The sequence below is a fragment of the Hippoglossus stenolepis genome, chromosome 3, assembly GCF_022539355.2.
Source record: "Hippoglossus stenolepis isolate QCI-W04-F060 chromosome 3, HSTE1.2, whole genome shotgun sequence".
Lineage (NCBI taxonomy): Eukaryota > Metazoa > Chordata > Actinopteri > Pleuronectiformes > Pleuronectidae > Hippoglossus > Hippoglossus stenolepis.
The window spans coordinates 12,449,087-12,469,430 of record NC_061485.1 but is presented as its reverse complement, the minus strand read 5'-3'; the positions used below and the strand labels follow the sequence as shown (position 1 = coordinate 12,469,430).

Here is a 20,344-nt window from a genome sequence, read left to right as displayed (position 1 = left end):
AATGACTTTTTAAAAATTACAGATCTGTTTTCGCCAATAAACCCAATTTTAACTCGATGTAAGTAAATTTCCTTTTTTTCCATTTTAAATTGTGTGTGTGTGGTAAGGCCGACACATAATTATCATGTCCTCATGAGGACAGTCAATCACTATATAAAGTCTCAGAGTTAGTTCTTTTCAAATACTGTAGCCTAACTATCCCGTTCAAAATAAAAGTCAAAGATACATGAATAGATGACAACTTATCATTCATTATTTATTCGTTATTTTTGTTTGTTTGTTATTATTATTATTATTATTATTAGTAGTAGTAGTAGTAGTAGTAGTAGTAGTATGTGCTTTTACTCTCCAAAATCTAATCTGGCATCAGATCTGAGTAAAAGTGGATTATTTTCTTTATAGGTATCATATAAACAAGCCTCTCAAGAAGTGGGTGATATTGATAAAATCCTTTACCACATCAAAATAAACATTATAATGCACAATCTATATGCAACATGATATTATACATTTTATGGAAAATGTGGTAAACGGTCGGGGGTGTAAAATCATCAAGCACTGGTGCATTTTTGGGGTTGCAGTTAAAACCCTTTATCATTAAGGGTTTAATAATGAACTAATAGGTTAACATTCATGATGAAGCTGCCATCAATGCAATGATTATTAAAATGAAACTATGACTTAAAAACAGTTCTGTAAATTATGAACAATGGGCTCAGATGCTGAAGGGATCTAACAACAGTCAGTTCTCAGTGTGATCCTGCCACACTGTTCATCTGTCTGCAGCCACTAGAGGCCGCTGTGCTACAACAAACACGTTGTGTTGTGGTCAAGTGACCAGTGAACTGTGGTGGATCAGGACTCATACACACAAAGTTATCATCCAGGTTATTTAAATTAATGCCATGTGTGTATTACCATTAGAATAACACAACGTCAGATAAGTAAGTGTTGACTGTGCACATGGGAGGAACCCCTACAAAGTGTGTATCTATTTCAGTTCTACATGAAACCACAGAGGAATAAAAGAAGAGAGTTTACAAGAGGTGAAGGTAATAATTATGAGATAATCTATGTCACTGCACCTTCAGGCGTGTCTTCATGCAGCAACATGATGCAACGTCATTAATACGTGGCATTTAATTCATTCAAATTAATTCACCTCTTCAGGTTTCTATGTTACCTGCAGTTCCTGTTCGGAGTTTTCTGTTTGTATTCAGTCAGGAACCTAAATCTCTGAGATGTTGCAACAGGAGGAATCCCACCGTGGATCATTCATGCACTCGCCGCTCCTGCCACGATCAGGTGTGTTGATCCCTGTCAGCCCTTTTCACAAGCTCCCACCTCCAATGTCGAACTCCTCCACCCCCTGACCTCTCCACATCCATCAGGCCGACAGCTGCCACAGGCCCTTCTGCTTTTTTTGAAATGACAGTTGTAACTCCTCTTCTTCCATGAGAGGATGTCCATCAACCTTTAGTGTTTTCATGCCCAAGAAATAATAACAACAGGAATATTCAGATCGGACAGAAGAGGAGTGGAAACACCTTCATCCTGTCAACACTGTGAGAAGATAACGTTCATTACGAAGAGTTAATGTGAATATGATGGAGAAAATCCTGTTTTCATCACATACTGTCAATAACAAACATTTAAACAAACAATGTTTGTTTTACAAACATCAACAATCTGAATGGCCACTTGTCTTTTATAAGATTATGGCCCATAAAAAAACCAATAAAAACCATTGACTTGACCCCTGGTGGATGGCTGCAGTATAGGTCATGAACCCTGCCTCCTCCAGGTTAGTGGCTGGGACATGGATCATCTAAAAAAATGGTTTCTGTCTTTTGAGCTAGTTCTCATCACACAGATTTTTGTTTAACTGTTCTTTTGTTTCTGGTAAGTTTGGTTTTAATTAGTTATTTAATGTAAACAAAAACGAAGTGAAACATTATGGTTGACAGCTGAGACTGACTTGACTTTGGTCGAGTGATGTATCAGTGGAACCTCGATACAGTCGCTCCCTCCCCAGATCGGTACAGAGCAGACTCTAACTCCAGATGCACAAAATGCCGTCATTCATATTCAGAATATTTTGGCTTCATTTCTGGATAGTTAGAGAAAGTGGAGACATGTTTTGATTTAAACATATTTACTTAGTATTCAAAACTAAATGTACTTCTGTTAGAGAGCAGCTGATACAGGATGTCTAAAAGCCAATACTGATATAGATATCTTATAGTTTACAAAGTCACATAACGATTGGTAGATAGAATTTTTTTTTCATTCATTAGAGATGTTTCTTTAAAGGATTGCGAGTATGATGCAAACTAGGCAGGAAATGAAACCTTCAAAATCATCTTGTGGTCTGTCTGTCTCATGCTGCGTGACAGCACAGAAAAAGTGACGGGCCAACCTTTCAACGGCTCGTAGGAGGTGTGAGCCTTTGAATGCTTGTGTTGGACTCAGTGTATGGAGGCTAGTGGAAATGTACATGCTCTATGTAAAGGACACGTTGTGATTAAATACAAGTCGATGTTTGATGCTTGAACAACCCTGAGAAAGAAGGAACATTTTCACTCTACCTGCATTTATTGTTTTAAGATGAGAAATCAAATATCACATGAACATTAAAGTCATCACCAAACAATCATCGTCAATCAAATATGAATCAAAACATTTAGAAATGCTCACACTTCAGATGTTATAGGGAATAAAGACCGGCATTAATGCACTGGTATGTTATCAGCCCTGGAGGTAGCCAATAATCGACCTACTGTATAACAACTATCCCACAGATTTAAGACACACTGTTGAAATCAGGTGGAACAACTCACATATTTCCATGATGCTACGACACCTTATCATCCTACTCCACCACATGTCAGAGGGAATTATTGCACTTTTCACACACGCCACATTTGTCTGACACCTGTTACTGTGCAGTTTAAACCTGTGATCAGGATTTTACACTGACATTTAGATTAAAGGTTCCCTGTTGAGATATTGACTACAAGTGGAGCCACAGAGCTTTTTACGTGTAGGTCCCTGATATTGTTTGTACTGTGCACGTGCACGAGGACACATTCCTGCCTCTGGCCGATCACCTGTTGATGCTGGTGAAGCACAAAGAAAAGTAGAAATGTGCAGTGAAGAAGAAGAAGAAGTGTTGATGAAGATGAATGTAAATGTAAAACCACACAAATCTATTTTTTAGAACGACACCTCAAGGATGTTTTGTTGCGGAATACTGACTGTAAACATAACTTTGGTTTAAAGAAAACTCCACAATCTAACTCTAAACGATATGTACACATGTAGTTAAAAGTACAGCTGTCAAAACTAAGAAAACTAATTATAAATACATCTGGGATCATTATGACGTCGAAAACATATTTGTACTTTTGATAGTTTAAGTAAACTTTTCAGACAAATTTTATTTCTATTTCAACAACAAAACACAAATACAGGACACAACATTTCAGAGGTGAAACGTTGAAAAGAAACACTTTTTAAATGCCGAGAGACAAAAAATAAATCATCATCTCGATACCAACCTCCCTGATAACAATCATGGAGTTAAACCAATTAGATTGGATGACACTTCTTCACCGCAGCTCATCCTTTAGTGATAAAAGACATGAGAGTGCAGAATGCTGCTCCGAGCAACTGCCCCAGTGAGAAACTCTAACCGTCATTAGTCAAGTCAACACTCGTAATCGTCAGCTCTTCTCACTGGGAGCTCTGACACAGCCGCCGACATGTTATAACACTGCATGTGCCCCAGGAATTAATGAAGCCTTTTTTCCCACATAACTTTCTGTTGTGTGGAATGTCTTTTTGATTAATGATAATTATGACCTCGAATGTTTGAATATAACTACAAAGAAAACGTCAGCTTTTCAGGTCAGTAGACCCGTGATAGAAGACTGTGTATAAGATGTACAGCAGAGGAACGAATCACCATTGTGGCCAAATGTAAAATAGGACACTGGATGTGATTAAAAAACCTCAGTGTTCGATTCTTAGCTAGAGGTTCATCATCATTGTGGCCGCACATGGTCTCTGTGCATGATCCCTGACACGTTCAACTCAGGCTTCAGTTTAAAGTCTCTGCTGCAGGAACTGTAACGTCCACAAATTGATTCAGAATCACCTCAGTGGTGTTGAACTTGTTCTTGGATTGAGTCTCAGTGGGAACAACCAGGCGTCCCTGGTGTCCTGATTCCTGAGACCTGGACCTGCTCTGTTTCTTTTACAGTAACTGAAGAAAGAAATGCTGAATCTTGGAGTCCAGCCAAAACTCAAAGTAACCAGCACCATCTCAAAAGAGCTATGAGGGAAAATGGCTGAACATTTTTATCAAGAAACAAGTTTTCATCATTGATCATGAGAATCAACACATTTAATGATTCCTTCTATGTTTAAAGACTGATTTTAGCTCCTGAGGGAAGGTTGTGGTTTTAAACTCTTTATGAACAGCGAATGACAAACACTTGATTAACCACAGATTTTACATTTTACAAATCTGAAGTAGAACAATGATGTGTTATATCTCCTGTTTGCACAATGTATGAGAATGATATTGGTATATACATCGACCTTTAGTCATATTGCTACTAATTCAAATTATATTACAATAAATAATGATATTGCTTTATCGCCTGTCCCTATATTTATCATTATTTTTCTTATGCATCATGTAAATTTTTTTTAGTTTCCATATATTTATTGCCTTTATTTTATTTCATGATTTTATTTAGGGAACCTCTTGAAAATGAGATGGTTCATTACAACATGTTATATTTATTGTTTTTTACACATTAAATTCTCTTTTCTTGTCATGTGAAGCACAACTTTTATTCATTTCATTTTTTATTGAATTTTCATGCAGAGAGTGGCCATGGCTGAAGTCTTTCTATTGCATGGATCTGTACTGAGTGGGCCAGTGGTTCAACACCGCTGCTGCACAACAAGTAGATTCTGGGATTCAAACCTGCGGGCCGATTGCGGCTGTTTGTAGTTTGGATGTTCTCCCATTTTTGGCTCCTGTTACTTGGGGAGTCTGTGGGTGTGAATGTGAGCAGGACTGGCAGCAGTTGCCTTCATCACAGTGCAGACACATTAAGACACCTCTCGTCCAATATCTGCTGGAAAAGCTGATACTGGCTCCCGCCTCCCACAACCTTCCAAAGATAAGCAGTGTAGCTGATGAATGACATTTTAATTCAAAATACTTTCCTCAAATTCTCAAAAAGTAGTTAAACGTCTTCTCTTGACGAAAACGGTCCAATGTCAAGTCTGAACGAAAAGATAGTTTTACTTTGGCTGTGGAGTTTGAAAGATGTTGGTGCTAAAAAAAGCAGGAGGACCAAATCAAAAACGCTGTTATGAGCTGTTGTGGGAAAAGGTGGATCTGCACTTTGACATTTGATACGTCAAGTTTTCTCTTTCGAGTCTTGATAAGTCCTTTTTGTGCTTTTGGAAAATCGCTGCGTCTGCTGGTTCTGTTGTCGAGACAAGTTCTCAGGTGAAAGAAGCTCAAGCAGCACATTATTCCACAGTGAAGTTACCATATTTTATTTCTTTTAAGTGCCATTCATGCATATTGGGGAAGGGGGGTGGGGTGGGCGGTGGTATAGACAATTCTAATAACACTTGAGTTATTTTACAGCACTAAACGAATACAAAGAGTAGCTGTGTCACCTCATCGGACAACAAAAGTAATAAACCGTGCAATAAACAAAAAAGGACAAATAGGAGGAAAAAAAATACAAGAAATGACAAAGACAAAATCAAAACAAAAAATAAAACACAAACCAAATATATATTATCAACACTGAAACACTGAATGTAGAACCATAGTACAGGTAAAAGGTAGTGTCACACAAAAAGCCAACGCATTTTCATCACATATATACAATATAGATATATACATACTGTCACCCTCTGATTGGACGATAACAAAATACTCTATTCTTTTCCCTCCTCTCTTTTGTGAAGAAGACCCACCCCCTGTCTCCAGACCCCACCCCCAAGAGGAAAAAAGGGATGATTGAAAAGACATATATATACAAGCACGACACACCAGCACTGAATAAAATAGGCCCCGATCAGCAGTACTTGTTGGCAGTTCTTTCCCATATTGTAACAAGGCTTTTTTTATTTTTTTCATCTTTTCATCTTTTTTTTCCGCAATAATAATAATCTCTCTGGCAGGTACATGTCCAGCGGTATTTAAAACCTAAATCATCTTTTAGAAAAAAAGAAATTCAACTCACACAAGCAAACACACACAAACACACACACACACACACATACAGACAAAATGTAAAATTGTGATTATGATCCAGTCATTGTCTTCACCTTTTTCCCCCTTTTTTTTTTGAATAGCCGCAACCGTTTTTTGTCTTCCCTCGGGCTGATGTGCTCAAATGGCAGCTCCACGTTCACGTGTCTTCACCTGGAAGAGCCGAACCTCTCGTCACCTTCCGCCAACCCAGGACTCACAGGATGTTCACGGTTTATTTCAGCTCGTAGAGTCCAAACAAATACACACCGCTGCTCTTTTTTCCCCACTGCCGTCTTCGGTTGCAGTCCTTTGATCCACACTCACCTTAAAAAAAGTCATGATTGGGGTCAACTGATTAAAGGATCATGTCCGAACACTAGGTATGAAATTCTGGCAGTAGAACAAAACTTAAAAAAAACTCGTAGTTGAGATCCACAGGCGAGGATTGGCCACGTGAGGTGGAGGAAGCGGGGGTGAATGATTGGTAAGAAAAACGACAACAACAAAAAAGAACATTAGCTGAAAATATAAAAATGAACGGCAGTATCAATTGAAAGAAGAGAATATGACTTCATGGTTCAAAAGAGAGATCAACAGTGTCAAACCGGGCTGGTTCTGTGTTGAAACGTATGGTTCTGTAATATCCAATAAAACAGAGACTTGAAAAGTGCCTGTTCTCACAATAACAAAAGACATTATGCAATATCATTAAAAAAAATCCATGATTGTCATCCAGATATTAAAACAACAGTCACTACGAGAGTCCTGGCAGATGAATTGTCTTAAGGTCAAAGTTTTGGGGAAATAACCTCATTTACCTTCTTTCTTACTGAAAACACACTCATGTCTGTACTGCAAATATGAAGCTACAGACTGATGGTGGAAAGCTTAGCTTAGCCTAGCATTCATTTCCCAGACTTTGGGCTAAGCTTTGTGAATTTGTTGCCTTTACACCTTGACTGTGAAACTTGAACTTTCCTGTATATGTACATACGTCAAATTGTACATATCCATCGTTCATATTACACAGATTTTATACTGTTCCCTTGGGTTATATTTATGCTTATGCACATACAAACTACAGCAAATTCAATGTATGTGCAAACCTACTTGGCAATAAACCCTGATTCAGACCTTTTATTACCTTTAATATTGTGTAGGACTTTTACTATGCCTGACCAAAATCCTGCTTCACAGATGGCTGACCTGAGAGGTGTGAAGGCCTCTGCAGGAATACTTTAGATTCAATGATTTATATTTTGTGTTGGACATAATATAACTCGTACACAATATCAAAAGGTATAAAAAGGTGTAACCATAACAAATTCACTGACACTAGCCGTCTCCTTTCTGTAGCTTCATATTTACATGTGAGTGGTGAAAGCATTTAGTTACTTCTTTAAACAGGGACACACAGTGTTATAGATGCAAAGCACCGCACACACAGCTCAGCAGTTTCTCATCATCGAATGTAGACAATGCCCCATATTTGCCACTAGGGGTCAGATAGTCTCACTGTGGGAGTGAATTGCTACTAGAACCAGGAGGTGCTTTGCATCTTTAAAAACGGTTAAGGTCAACAAAAAGTAAGAGTGTGCAAAGGGCTTTTTGTTTTCTAACATTGTGTCTCAGACGTTCAGCTCCGGGCTGATTGACGAGTCACTTGTTACAGGACACAGAGGAAAAGTTTCCACAACCACTGATCTCCCTGTTCTGTGCTTGAGAAACCCCTTCTCATTAAAACACAAAATCTCTAATCTAGTCTTTAAATCACTGTGTGCATCTGCTTTTGTGCTCATAGATAGTACAGAGATGATTGCATCATAGCCCTAACTTTACAATAAAACCAAAACGCTCACACGCTCACACACACACACACGACACACACACACACACACACACACACACACTGCATGTACTGTATGAATCACATTTCTCATTCTGTTATGATTGTATAATAGCAAACTCAAATGAGTTTTTTAAAAAAAGACTCAAATCCATAATTCAAATGTCAGAAGTGACAAATAACACTGAAGGTAGCATCAAACTCTTTTTGATGTACACAATGTGACTTTGGATGAAAATCAAAGTCGAGTTCTACATCTGATCATTAGTTTTCCACAAGAGCTTCAGTGAGCTTTCTATTGGTTTCTTTGTCTCTTAACTGTTTCAAGTCAGTGAGGCTTAAAACAATTACTCTAAAAATTGTAAACCTGATCTTATTCTGTTATTATAATTTAGTATAATTGGATTTCGATACAAATGGATGTTTTAAACTTTTTTGGGGGGGAAATATGATTAATGGCTTTTTATTGGAAAATTAAGATGAGAAGATTCAGTGTATACAGAGCTACAGGCAGAGGATGGGCAGCTTAACATGGTTTAACAAAATCCACCAATCAATCTAGTCCGTCTTTCATTCAAGAATTATGATTATATTTGCTGAGTCGATTATGACATTTTTGGTATTTTTGTGCTAGTTTTTTTTTATTCTCACTTATTGGCCGACATATATGCCAATACTGATCGATCTGCGATAAACTGAGACCGGATGAAAGTTGTCGGTCCAAATGTCGGTTGGACTCATTTTAATAGTTATTGACTGATGCTGGCTTGTTTGATGATCAATTGGCTTCTCGTGTAAAACTGATTATTTTAACCATTAAAACTTTAATGTTATGACAGCTTCTGATTGGTGGAGCAAATATAAACGACACAGAGAAACTTAACATCCGGTTCCTTTGAGTTAAATGAAGTTTTAAAAAAGACAAAATGTCTGACTTCCCTGGTATCACAATCGACTCACACTCACCATGTTCACTCATCTTGATGTGCTTGACACAGAAAACTTAGAAAATGTAATCCCATTACCTGTCTGCTGCAGTGAGCCTGATCACATTGGTTGGTTGTGAAAACAGATCACAACACTCTCTGTGATCTCTCTCACTATCTCTCTCCCTTGGTTTGTTTAATATCAAGCCTTAAACATTTAACACCCTGTACAAAACCTCAGTTATTGTAAACCTGACTTTCACCACCGATTCAGCCACAGTGGGGCTTTCTCTTTCTCCCAAAAAAGTGACCAACAAGCACCTTTACATTACTCAGAGACGGCCTGTGTTTCCTCAAAACAAATTTTAAAAAAAGACAAGGCAAAACAAAAAAGAATCTAAAAAAGAGAGATAAACTCATCCAAGAGACAGCTGAGGCCAATGTCAACACGAGAAGAATTACAAGCTGAACACGTCGCTCAAATCACATAACAGTTACGGAGCAGGGGGTCAGTCGGGGGGGAGGGGTTCAGACTTTGGAAGGCTGCTGGCTGGGGACGGGGAGAGGGCTGGCTGAGGAGCTGAGGAGCATGTGGTTTAGACATGAATGTGTTCTACTTGCCTCTAGACAAGTATGTAAGCAATCACATTGACATGTCCGACTATATATGATTGTCTTCAAAGTTTAACATTTTCTATGTATGTTTTGCTTTTGTAAAAATGTCAGGACTCTGAAGTCTGTCTTTCTCCAAAGCGTATCAAATGTTCTGCATCCCACCCACAACGGCCTCTTTCTCCTCCTCCTCCTGCTGCGGCCTTTCAGCTCAGCCTGGCTTCTTCCTCCAGCCTCCTCCTCCTCTCCTTGCTCCCCATTCTTTGCAAAAAAAAGGAGGTCTAGGGGCTAGACAATGGAGTCCCAATCAAAGTCGTCCTGGATGTCGTCGGCTGGCATACGATGCATCTGGAAGTTTCTGGTAGGTATCATGTGCTGCTGGTTCATCTGTGCGTGGTGTCCTGGAGAAAAACAAAGTGGGAAGGAAGAGTTAGGTCCACCCAGCTGCTTTCTTGGTCAGGGGAACTCAATGTAATGGTTTTGTATATAAACTGATCACATTGGGAAACTGAATGGCTGTAAGTGATCATGTTTTTCCACAGATAGCTGGAACTTTATGTCACCTGTCATCGTGGGTCCTGCGCTATTCATGGGGGGCATGTGGGGGTATCCTGGAGGACCCATCATGGACATGCTCTGTCTGGAGTCCATGTAGAGATTTCCTGAGGAGGGAATCAGAACACAACTTAATTTAAAACCACACTAATAAGAGAACCTGCAGATAAAATCCATAGGATGCATTAGAAAAAGATAATTTTGTACATTTGTGTACTGGCTGACAAACCTGTGTTGAGGTGCTGGCTGGGTTTGTTGGGGTGCATGGAGCCGAGGCAAACTGAAGGCTGCACTGCCCCCTGTGGCTGGATTACACCAGTGCGGGCAAAAAACTGATTGATGGACGAGCAGAGGTCTGCGATCTGGGTGGGTTCCAGGGACCAGTTGTTCAACTCAGCTTGTCTCATACTGTCTCTTAAACCTGAGGAGCACAAAACATAACAACTTACATTTAAAAATACAACTAGCTGCATCAGTCTGCACTTAAATACCTTTGTGACAGTTAAATGTATGTAGCTGCACCCGCTGACTGTCCAGAGAATATAAATTTAGCAAATGAGAAATTAATTTTCTAACAAGAAGCAAAGACTTAGCTGCAATATATATTCATTATGTCAGTAACCTTCAGTGGGTGATACTTAAAAAACATCCTACCTTGCAATCCTAGACTGTAATTGGATAAACTGACCTGCTGAGCTCTGTGTTTTGGTAATTAAACTTGAAGGCAGTGTTATTTAATTGAAGAGCTCAGTTTAATTAAACTCATAATCAACTCCACAGTGTCAACACTTGAGGACTCAATCAAAAGCTTGGCCAGCGCTGTTCTATCAGCTCCTGGCTCCAAATGTTTGTTTCTTCTGATCATGCGAGAACACAGGAGAAACATCTGACACAGAAAATCAAATATCACCATCTCAAACTTGTGTTTATTTCATTAGTATTTGTTTAGTATTTGTAAAAGCAGTGAGATCTGTTCATAGCATCCAAATTGCACCTTGGAAAGGTGAAAGGTCGACATCAGCCCAGTTGTAGCTGCTAGCAATACGGCAGCTTTCTTTCAGTGCATCCAGATTTGGATACCAGTCAGACAGTAAACCTGTAAAACACACACACACTCAAACTGTTACTCTGTTTAACATTACAAGATGGAAGATGTGAAGCACAAGTGATTTTTGTTCCAACATCAACTTCACTCGTGGGACAAATACAGATTTAGTCCTAATTACATTATTATTGGACAACTACACAATGATTGATTCTGTAATTGTTATTACCTATGGATTAGGTGATGCATGCAGATGATGGATTTTCACTGTAGTCACATTTTCAAAGCCATGCAGGCAATCTTTTAGTGCCAAATGAGTAAGACGGTAATGCCAAATATAACCGTTATTCAGGCTTTTAAACAGAGCAGTACTGCGCTAAGGCCACTAGGAGGAGTCAGTCGACTCTGTATCGGCACTAAAGTCTCTGGATGCAACATTGCTTTGTTCTCACAAAAGCAAAGATAATCAATCAGAAGATGATTTACTGTTATGTACCTAAAACAATTTCTCAACGCTTTATGGTTAAAGATAAGGCCCGACACTCGTGAACATGTCGTCTTTGATTGAAAAAAGGAGGAGACAACTAAACAATGACGGTGGTTCAAAGGCAAGACGATGACAGACAGAGGGTCTTACCTGGGTTGCAGGCCAGCTGTTGCTGGGTAGGATGGGGCTGGTGGGAGAGGCTCTGATGCTGCTGCCCGTGTTGAGGAGGGTGCTGGCTGTGCTGCGTGTGTTGGGAGGGGTGTGGCGTGTGCTGCTGCGGGTGCTGGCCGTGGGGCGGATGTTGCGATGGGTGCTGCCCGTGCTGGGAATGAGCAGCGTGCTGGGGGTGCTGGGAGTGCTGTTGGTGCTGACTGTGTTGGCTGTGCTGAGCGTGTTGGCTGTGTTGGTTGTGGGGGCCGCCGTGCTGCGGGAGGTGCGGCGCGTGGGGCGAGCCGTGGCCAGGGTGGGCTTGGGCAGGATGGGACAGGGGCACCTGGCCACTGTTGGCGGAGTGGCTGTTGGGGTGGTTGTTGGGTTGGTTGTTTGACAGGTTGTTCTGTGTACTTATGGTGCCACTGGGGGAGTGTTGATAGGAGCAGGAGGTGTGGGTCTGCTGGGATGAATCTGACGGTAATCCCATGAGACCTGGGAAACAAAAGCACACAAACACAAAGCTGAAACAAATTGTCGATCAAAAAATGATTAATCCACTGCTGCAACTCATGATTATTATCATATGGATTGAAAAGCCTAAGGTGACATCTTTAAACATCTTGTTCTGTGTAACCAAAAAACCCCAAAATAATTAGAAATGTAACTTTTAAAGTTTACAGAGCTGTTTAACAGAGAAAGCCAGAAATAGAAGCCAGAACAAACAGCTTGAAAAATCGTTTAAACAACTTATCAATCATCAACATTTTTGCCTAATTTTCTTTTGACTCAATGTTTATCAAGCACAAATGTCAACACGTTCTCAGGTGGAAGGATTTTCTTCTTTTCTCTGATTCCTTTTGTTGTAAATTGAATGTATGTGTGAAACGGATTTTACAGAAAAAGCAATTTGCAGACGTCACCTTGGGCTCTGAGAATCACTGAATAAAACAATTGACAAATTAATTGAAGATGAAAACGTTTAGTTGAAGCCCTGGTTTCTGAAAAGACTTTAAGTCCAATACAAATACCAGTCTCATGGTTTCAGATTTAGGTGAATTAGTATAATGCACTTTCAACACAAAGAGAGCCGGGGTCTTCAAATGTTAAAACACTTACTTAAGGTCATGTATCTTAACATCTTACAATGATGGAATGTGGTCCTCCTGTGTTTAAGTACTTCTACACTTGAGACGGACCAGCTGCCATTTTGTTGTATCAGGGAATGACTCAGCACCAGTTGTGACTCTGAGGTCCACGTGCCCGAGCTGCCGTCTCACACAGCTCTGGATCGTCTTTGACAAATCCATAGCGCTGCTGCGTTGCTCTTTAACAGACATGACTGGAGCATGAACATCTGCACACCCCACTGCAATCATCTGAGTGGTGGGGAGTGGTCTTAAGAGGCTCTGTCCTTCACAGCTTTGGCACAGTAAACCTATTTCACTGGAGTGCTTTTAGAGCTGACTCCAGTCCCGCACCTCCACAATCGGCACGTAACACTCACCGCAGGGGTGACAAAGGTGCATCTCTTATCGGCACAGAAAGCCCATTGTCCAACCAGGGAAATACAGAAAGCAATTAACGCAACACCAGAATAATAATGCGAGCTCATTACCTATTATCAAAGCCAGTGAATTAGCTCACTGTCTACAGCGGCAGAGTGTGAAATCCTCTAGCTCGATTATTTACGCTTTTTAATTGCTAGAGCTTGTCTGACTAAAAGATTTCACTTTTATGCACATAAAAAAAGGTAACAACTTTCAACTAATGAAACATAGATGATAGATAAGAGGAGAGGAACTCTTTGAAAACATTAGCATGAAATGCATTTGGTTTGTGAAAGTAGGTTATACACAGAAAGCTCAGTCTACTTTGCTCATAACCCGCTTGTCAAGTGCTCTTTGTTTATCAGTCAATCAGATTACAAGGAAAAAAAATGCATTTGGTTCTACAGGGATTCACAGGCTTTTGGAAAGCTGGGCTCTATCCACCACTACGTAGTATCTCATACAGGATCCCTATCATTATGACAAATTGAGCTCAAAGCCAACCGATTTACTCAGGACTCAGGGCTGCTTGTAACCTCTTTCACCTCTCGAGTGAAACAACAGCCTGCATGAGAAAACGTTTCACACATAACAACATACAGAAAACGTTAAAGTAATTTGAGGATATAAAGCAACACAGGTGGCATATTAATTGTTAATTAATGATACAACTGTTAAAACTCGAGCCTTGTTCATAACTGGCATTAACATGTGTCTTGGGTGATCCGATCAAAAGTGGAAGTGTGAATGCACCCAAGGTGCTTTGAGGACGCATTCAGATCCAATTGCTCAGATCACATTTGGAGGTTGTCTGGACGGCAGGTGGCCACATTATTTTAGCATTGTGTAAGTGAATGTTTCTCAGTCCACATTAAAGAACCACCTACTCAACTGACATCCTCACCTGTTCTCTTTGTCCATGACGTCTGTAAGTTTCGAAAAGCCCATAAAGATACGGTATATTTCAAGTGCATCAAACGTTATCCTCTTGGGCAACGTTTTCAACACATTTGGTCTTTGCAAAGAAATTGTGTGTTTTTATTTGCTTATAGAGCCGGGACGTGAGATCCAATCATAAGTGGTCCATCTACACCAGTGGTGGGTAACATCCAGCCTTGAGGCATGCAAGGCCGGCGAGAAGATTAATAGATTAAAAATCTCATGACGGTTATCAAGTTTTCCAAATCTTGTTTGGGTGCCCAACAAGGATCTTTTATAGAGACAATGTTATCAGGCAAGTTTGGCTGTGAGCTAATAGTCAAGAAGCTGAAACCTCACTCTGACGGAAAATTTGTGAAGGAGCCTTGTTGCAGCTGCAGAGCAGTAAGAACCGGACAAATTAAAATTCTTCCAAACTGTCAGTTTGTCTTAAAGAAACATCTCAGCGTGGATTACTGATTGGGCACAAGCTATGGAAAAAACAGTGAAGGACACCGCAATTTGATCCTTTTCACTCTGGCTTGTGATGAAACAACAGCCATAACAAAGACCGGCCAATTAGTCGTTTTTAAACATGGGCTCACTGCAGAGTTTGATACGTGTAAGGAATTACTATTTCTGCAAGCCATGCATGGAACTACGAAAGGTGAGGATGTGTTTGAGAAAGTTTTTTTGGCTAAAACCAGCTGAGAGAGCCAAAGAGAAGCAGGCACAGCCATCCCAACAGATGGCATTTAATGCAAAGTAAATAAAATGCATTTCTCTAGCACCTTTCACAGATACAAAAAGTTACTTTCATCAATAAAAAGTACACCAACGAAGCACAGTAAGAAAACATGCACAAAATATGAGTTCCACAAAGGGTGTTGTAAAAAGTTGAAATGGCTCTTGATTGGAGAAGGTTCCCCAGCCCTGATTTAGACACATGTGGAGACGCACTCTGACACCAAATGACGTACTTAGACGTAGAGGGCCTCCACATCCTTTTCCATGCTGCTCTGGCAAAAGACCATGAATATATTCAGTGTAGAGTTGCTCTATAGGCTCGTCAGCCTGTTGAAAATCTGTTCACTTCTCACTAAAGGTAATTAGTGGCTAAAGACTCTCAATAGCCCCAGCTGTTAAGAACAAACCCACATTGGGAAAATTGTTCTGAGAATCATCCTGTTCTTGATAAGTGAAGCTTGGCCTCTCCATTAGGTTTCCACTTGATGCTCCTGTGAGGCCACTAACCTTGTTGGCTGAAGGACTGCTCAAAAACAGACTTGTAAAGGCTGCGGAAGGAGGCACTGAGATCTTCAAATTCAGAGAACAGGAGCTGCTTGTCCCTGTCTGGCATGTTGTACTGTGGGGGCTGCTGGAGGCTCAGAGACTGGGACACGGGCTCTGGGTGAGTGGTCACCTGGGGAGATGATAAAGAGATAAAGAAAGCTGCAATTTAAAAAAAAAAGGGAACAATACTGCGTGCAAGAAAAAGAAGTTTACTGTTAAATTTGTAAAGGATTGTGTGAAAAAAAAATGAAAAAACACAGGCTACATCTGCGCCAAAGACTATAGGGTCTGTTGTGCTACTAGGAACACTGAGAAGTTCAGACATAGACATTAATAATACACATACTTTTCAAAGATACTCGCTGTGCTTATCTGGTCATGGAACAGCAGGAACAGAAAACCTCAAGAATATTTAATGAAAGTGGTGGTTTATGTGAACATATGTACATTCTGCGCGCACGCACACGCACGCACACGCACACACACGCACACACACGAGGATGGTCCAGTTCTTCTGAGGAGCTCCTACAACAATGTTTGTTTCTGCCTGAAGAGGTGTCAGTCACTCAATATGTAAAGAACAATTACACAAACTGCAACAATCTCGGTCAGTGCTTACCACCTCGGCTCACACAACATTAAGAGAGCAACTGGAATGGACACAAAGTCAATACTCAAGTGGCTGAGCAAAATGTATATAAATCAAAATCAATAGCAATACCTTGTACAAATAAGCAGCCATTTTATCCATGTATTTGTGTGGGCAGTCAATGTTATGCACTGCCACTGGGTGTGAGACAGCAAGCGGCGTTCTCGCCAGAAATAAGTTTGTCTACAAGATTCATCACAGCAAGGGCAGTGATGCAAAACAAAGCAGGCCCTGACCCGTGTCCACTGTGGGCTTGAGTTACGAGAGAGGTCAGGGCCAATTTTTGGTCATAACGTCTTCTCTTTCAAGATTTGGGCAAGCCGCTGAAGTGCATGGCTCGCAGTCTGGTTTGGGCAAGAGTGAAGAGGTGATAATAAAGCCGGAGTGTTTACTGTGAGCTGCTGCTTTGGCTGTGCGAGAGAGGGAGGGAGAGAGAGAGAGAGAGAGAGAGAGAGAGAGAGAGCGCACATCTATCAGGCTGAGTCGATCGATGCCCAGTGCCTGGAGCAGGGAGCACTCTAGGATGCAGGAGGACCACACCAAAGAGGGGGCATCTCTGGTGGGAGGACATCAGAGGAAGCGCTTCTCTTTGTCTCGCTTCCAGGAACGTGCACATTTTCCTCTGTTTCCCTTAACTCCCTTCCTGATGTTGTACTCAAGTGCATGTCCACCCTGAACCTCGGTCTATTGCTGTCTACCACTGGCTCCTCTGAAGAGAGCCTCCTGAGGCTTTCTGATCGGATGAAATATGTGATACAGTACACTTTATAAGTCTGGCAGTGTTTCATTCTCATTCAATTAGTGACCATGGCTCCCCCACAGCTTGAAAAATGTGGATAAAAAGAGAATTTATCATTCGGCCTTCACACTTTGTGCTAAAAAAACAACAGTTATACAACAATTATATAAATATCCTGTTATAGATATATCCCTCCAAGACACAGTTATGAGCTGCAACATCTACATAAATCTGAATGTCACAATCCTACTCGATTCTCCCTTTGAGGAACAGCAGGGGCACCATGTATTTGGCATCCAAGATACTGCACAGGAACCTTTGTAGCAGTGCATAACTGGGATTGGTTTTCTTAATACCTGTTTGACAGGAGTTTCTCTGTGACACTGAGTCTCTGTTTTGTGGTGTTCCCGAAGGTTCTGTCTTGCTCTGGCAGATAAAAGGTATCACTTCTATTGTTATGCAGATTATATTAAATTCTATATGTCTTTCAAGCCGCAAAATGTTTCAACCCTGTCTGTTGTATTGAAATCTGTAAACGACAGTTAATTGCTAACAGTCAGTTAATGGCAAAACAGAAGTACTTATTTCTCTCTTGGCTCTCTAACCTCTTCTGTTAAAGCCATTCCCCGCCATCTACGCGTTTCTTTTGGGTCAGGCTTTGAATCTTGACCAGCATGTAAATTGTTCATTTCACTCCTGTTTCTACCGGCTGATAAACACTGCTAAACTCAGGTCCAGTGTCTGTAATTTAGATGGTTGTGATAAAACTGCGTTCATTTAGTCCAGTCTTTATTACTGTAATTCCGATTTCACCTGCCTGAGTGAGACATCCTTGAACTGCTTACAACTGGTCAACAATGATTCAGCCAAGCTTATGACAAAGTCCTCAAAAAGGTGGGCAGACACTTTATACATAACTAATAACTACAGTCTTATTATAGCATTAGAAAATTCAGGTCCTTGAGGTCCTTTTGCATTAGGTGACTTTTCTTTAATATCAATTTGTGCATGTCGAATTCAACCATTTTTTTGAACATCTGCAGATTGTCCATGTGTAGAAAAGTCCTTGGTCTTACCGGTGTATAGCTGTGCACACTGCCCACACTGTTGAGATTGACAGAGGCCAGACTCTGATCAGACAGGCTGTTGTTAAGGCTGCTTCTTGGACTGTCGCTCCCCTCCTGGTCTGTGTTGTACAATGCCACCTGAAACACATGCATGCACATTAGCTTTTCTCTCACAGAAACACAACCAAAATGCGCACATTAACGTTCCCAGTGTCATCTCCAGTCCTGCTGACTGTAGAGCATGTCAGCATTCCTCAGAAAGAACAGGTATGAAACTTATGTTGGTCCATAGCTGTAATTTATAATAAGATGTAATTTAGTATGGAAATGTAAAGCTTGAGCATGTGTGTATTTCTGTGTGTGTGTGTGTGTGTGTGTGTGTGTGTGTGTGTTGCTGACAAATCATGATAACGGAGCACTTTTTCCCCACTTTTTCATCAATGTGTGTGGGAGACAGAGGGTGCTCTTGAACACCCACCACAGTCACTAAGGGGTTCCAGCTGAACGTGTGAAGGGGTCTGGAGACAGCTGAGACATTCCCATCACTAAAGGTCACGCTACCGGCGATGTCAGCCACATCTGCTCACCAAGCGCAAATCCGTTTGGGACAGCTAACAAAGGATTTCAGTGCAGCCGAGACGCTGACCTTTCAATATAGCAGCGAAACTAGCCGAAGCACTTCAGGACGACAATCTTAATTATCGTCTCACAAGGTTTAGCCCTCCCGCTCTTGCCCCTCCCACCCTTCCCGAATAAAGTGTGCCATCACACAATTAAGACGATATTAAGAAGAACAATACTGATAATTAATATAATGAAACCCAGAGAGAATAGCCCATGTGTTGAGTTTTTTATTGTGAGAAAGGAATGGCTGTAATGCACTGATGGAGTTGCAGTGAAAGAGGGCCTGGCAATATGAGACCGGTGTGTCTGTGTGAGTGTTTGCATGTGTGACTGAGTGCAGCATGGTGGCTTCTGCTCATCACTGTGAGCAGAACAGAGTGGGCTCTGTGCTCAGCACAATGAGACAGCAGTGGCAGCAGCCTCCAGGCAGGCAGAGTGCCCCGACCCTGCCCAGCACGCTGCCTCTCAGCGGCAGCAGCAGCATCGGACTGAAGCCTCTTGTCCTTCTGTCGAGCAGCAGTGAGCTACTAGGGGCCACAAGGAGGCGAGGAAACCCAGGCAGCCCCTCTTTGACTGATTGGCCTGCTGACTAACATGCTGGTTTGAATCCAGGGCGAACACAAGCAGAAAGAGAGCGTCCGATCATATTAAGCTTTTAATATGGAGCTTGGCTCCTGCACTGGGAGAATAAGAAAGAAATACCACGATTTACGAAATGAAACAGAGTGCAAATGCTGACTCCAGCCAACGCTGTTCAAGGAAGAGAGGAGGATAGGGGGGTAGTAAGAGAAGCTCATTAGGCAACTCTAGCCTTCCTCCACTCTGTGTACGCTTGGCTCCAGTGTTCATTAGCGTGAAGGGGAACTCAATGAGCAGCTAAGACTGAAGGCTTAGGCACGTCTACAAAATCAGCCTTACAATGCTAATCAAAAACAGCGTGCCATAGAAATACAAATGTTATGTGTAATGAAGTCATAACTTAGCCATAAGTCGCTCACCACATTCTATTTTTACTCTACTCACCAATAAAGTGTGATGAACCTCAATGCTCTGTGGGTTAAGCAGACCCCACAGTCCCCTGAGTAAAGACGCCCACTCAAGCACGCACCGTCACAGACGAACAACCGGTCACATCTAACCCACATATGTAAAAGCATGCACGAACATATGACACACAAATGCAGTTCTAAACACACGGACAAAGGCAAGCATACTCATACAGGCAGGAGCGACTCCACAGTTAATACTATATGTACAGTGTTAACTAGCAGGCGAGCGAGTCAGAGATCTATTCTTAGTAAAAAAGCCAGAGGTGTCTTTTACATGGGGGCCTAATCTGGAGCATGAGACATGGATTATGAAATCAAAGCAAGATTGGCCCAGGTGTCTCCAACAATGCCAGCCAGCGTTGCGCACAATTCCCTCATGCAGGACCGAACCGAGGGATATGAGAGAGCGAGGAAGAGGAGAAAAAGTCCTGACTATTCATCAGCAAACGCACTTCCAACAATCCCCTCTTTCCCTTCAGCATCACACTTCAGTGCCAGAGTTTCATCACATCCACACCAATGTTAAGGGGCCGCCTCAG

General features: G+C 41.3%; 1 protein-coding gene across 3 annotated transcripts in view; it reads right to left on the bottom strand.

The window, feature by feature from the left end:
* Positions 1–5,567: 5,567 nt before the first annotated feature.
* The window catches only part of foxj3 (forkhead box J3), an 81,633-nt gene continuing 66,856 nt past the window's right edge, over positions 5,568–20,344 (bottom strand). For 2 of the 3 annotated variants that reach the window (XM_035150933.2, XM_035150915.2), the window contains 7 exons: positions 18,142–18,270; positions 15,639–15,807; positions 11,917–12,411; positions 11,229–11,330; positions 10,464–10,655; positions 10,243–10,341; positions 5,568–10,080 (listed from right to left, as the gene is read on the bottom strand). In XM_035150933.2, the coding sequence (XP_035006824.1) occupies positions 9,968–10,080; positions 10,243–10,341; positions 10,464–10,655; positions 11,229–11,330; positions 11,917–12,411; positions 15,639–15,807; positions 18,142–18,270 (1,299 nt within the window). In that variant the 3' untranslated portion in view covers positions 5,568–9,967. The remainder of the gene's footprint in view (positions 10,081–10,242; positions 10,342–10,463; positions 10,656–11,228; positions 11,331–11,916; positions 12,412–15,638; positions 15,808–18,141; positions 18,271–20,344) is intronic. The other variant, XM_035150926.2, reaches the window with a different exon arrangement.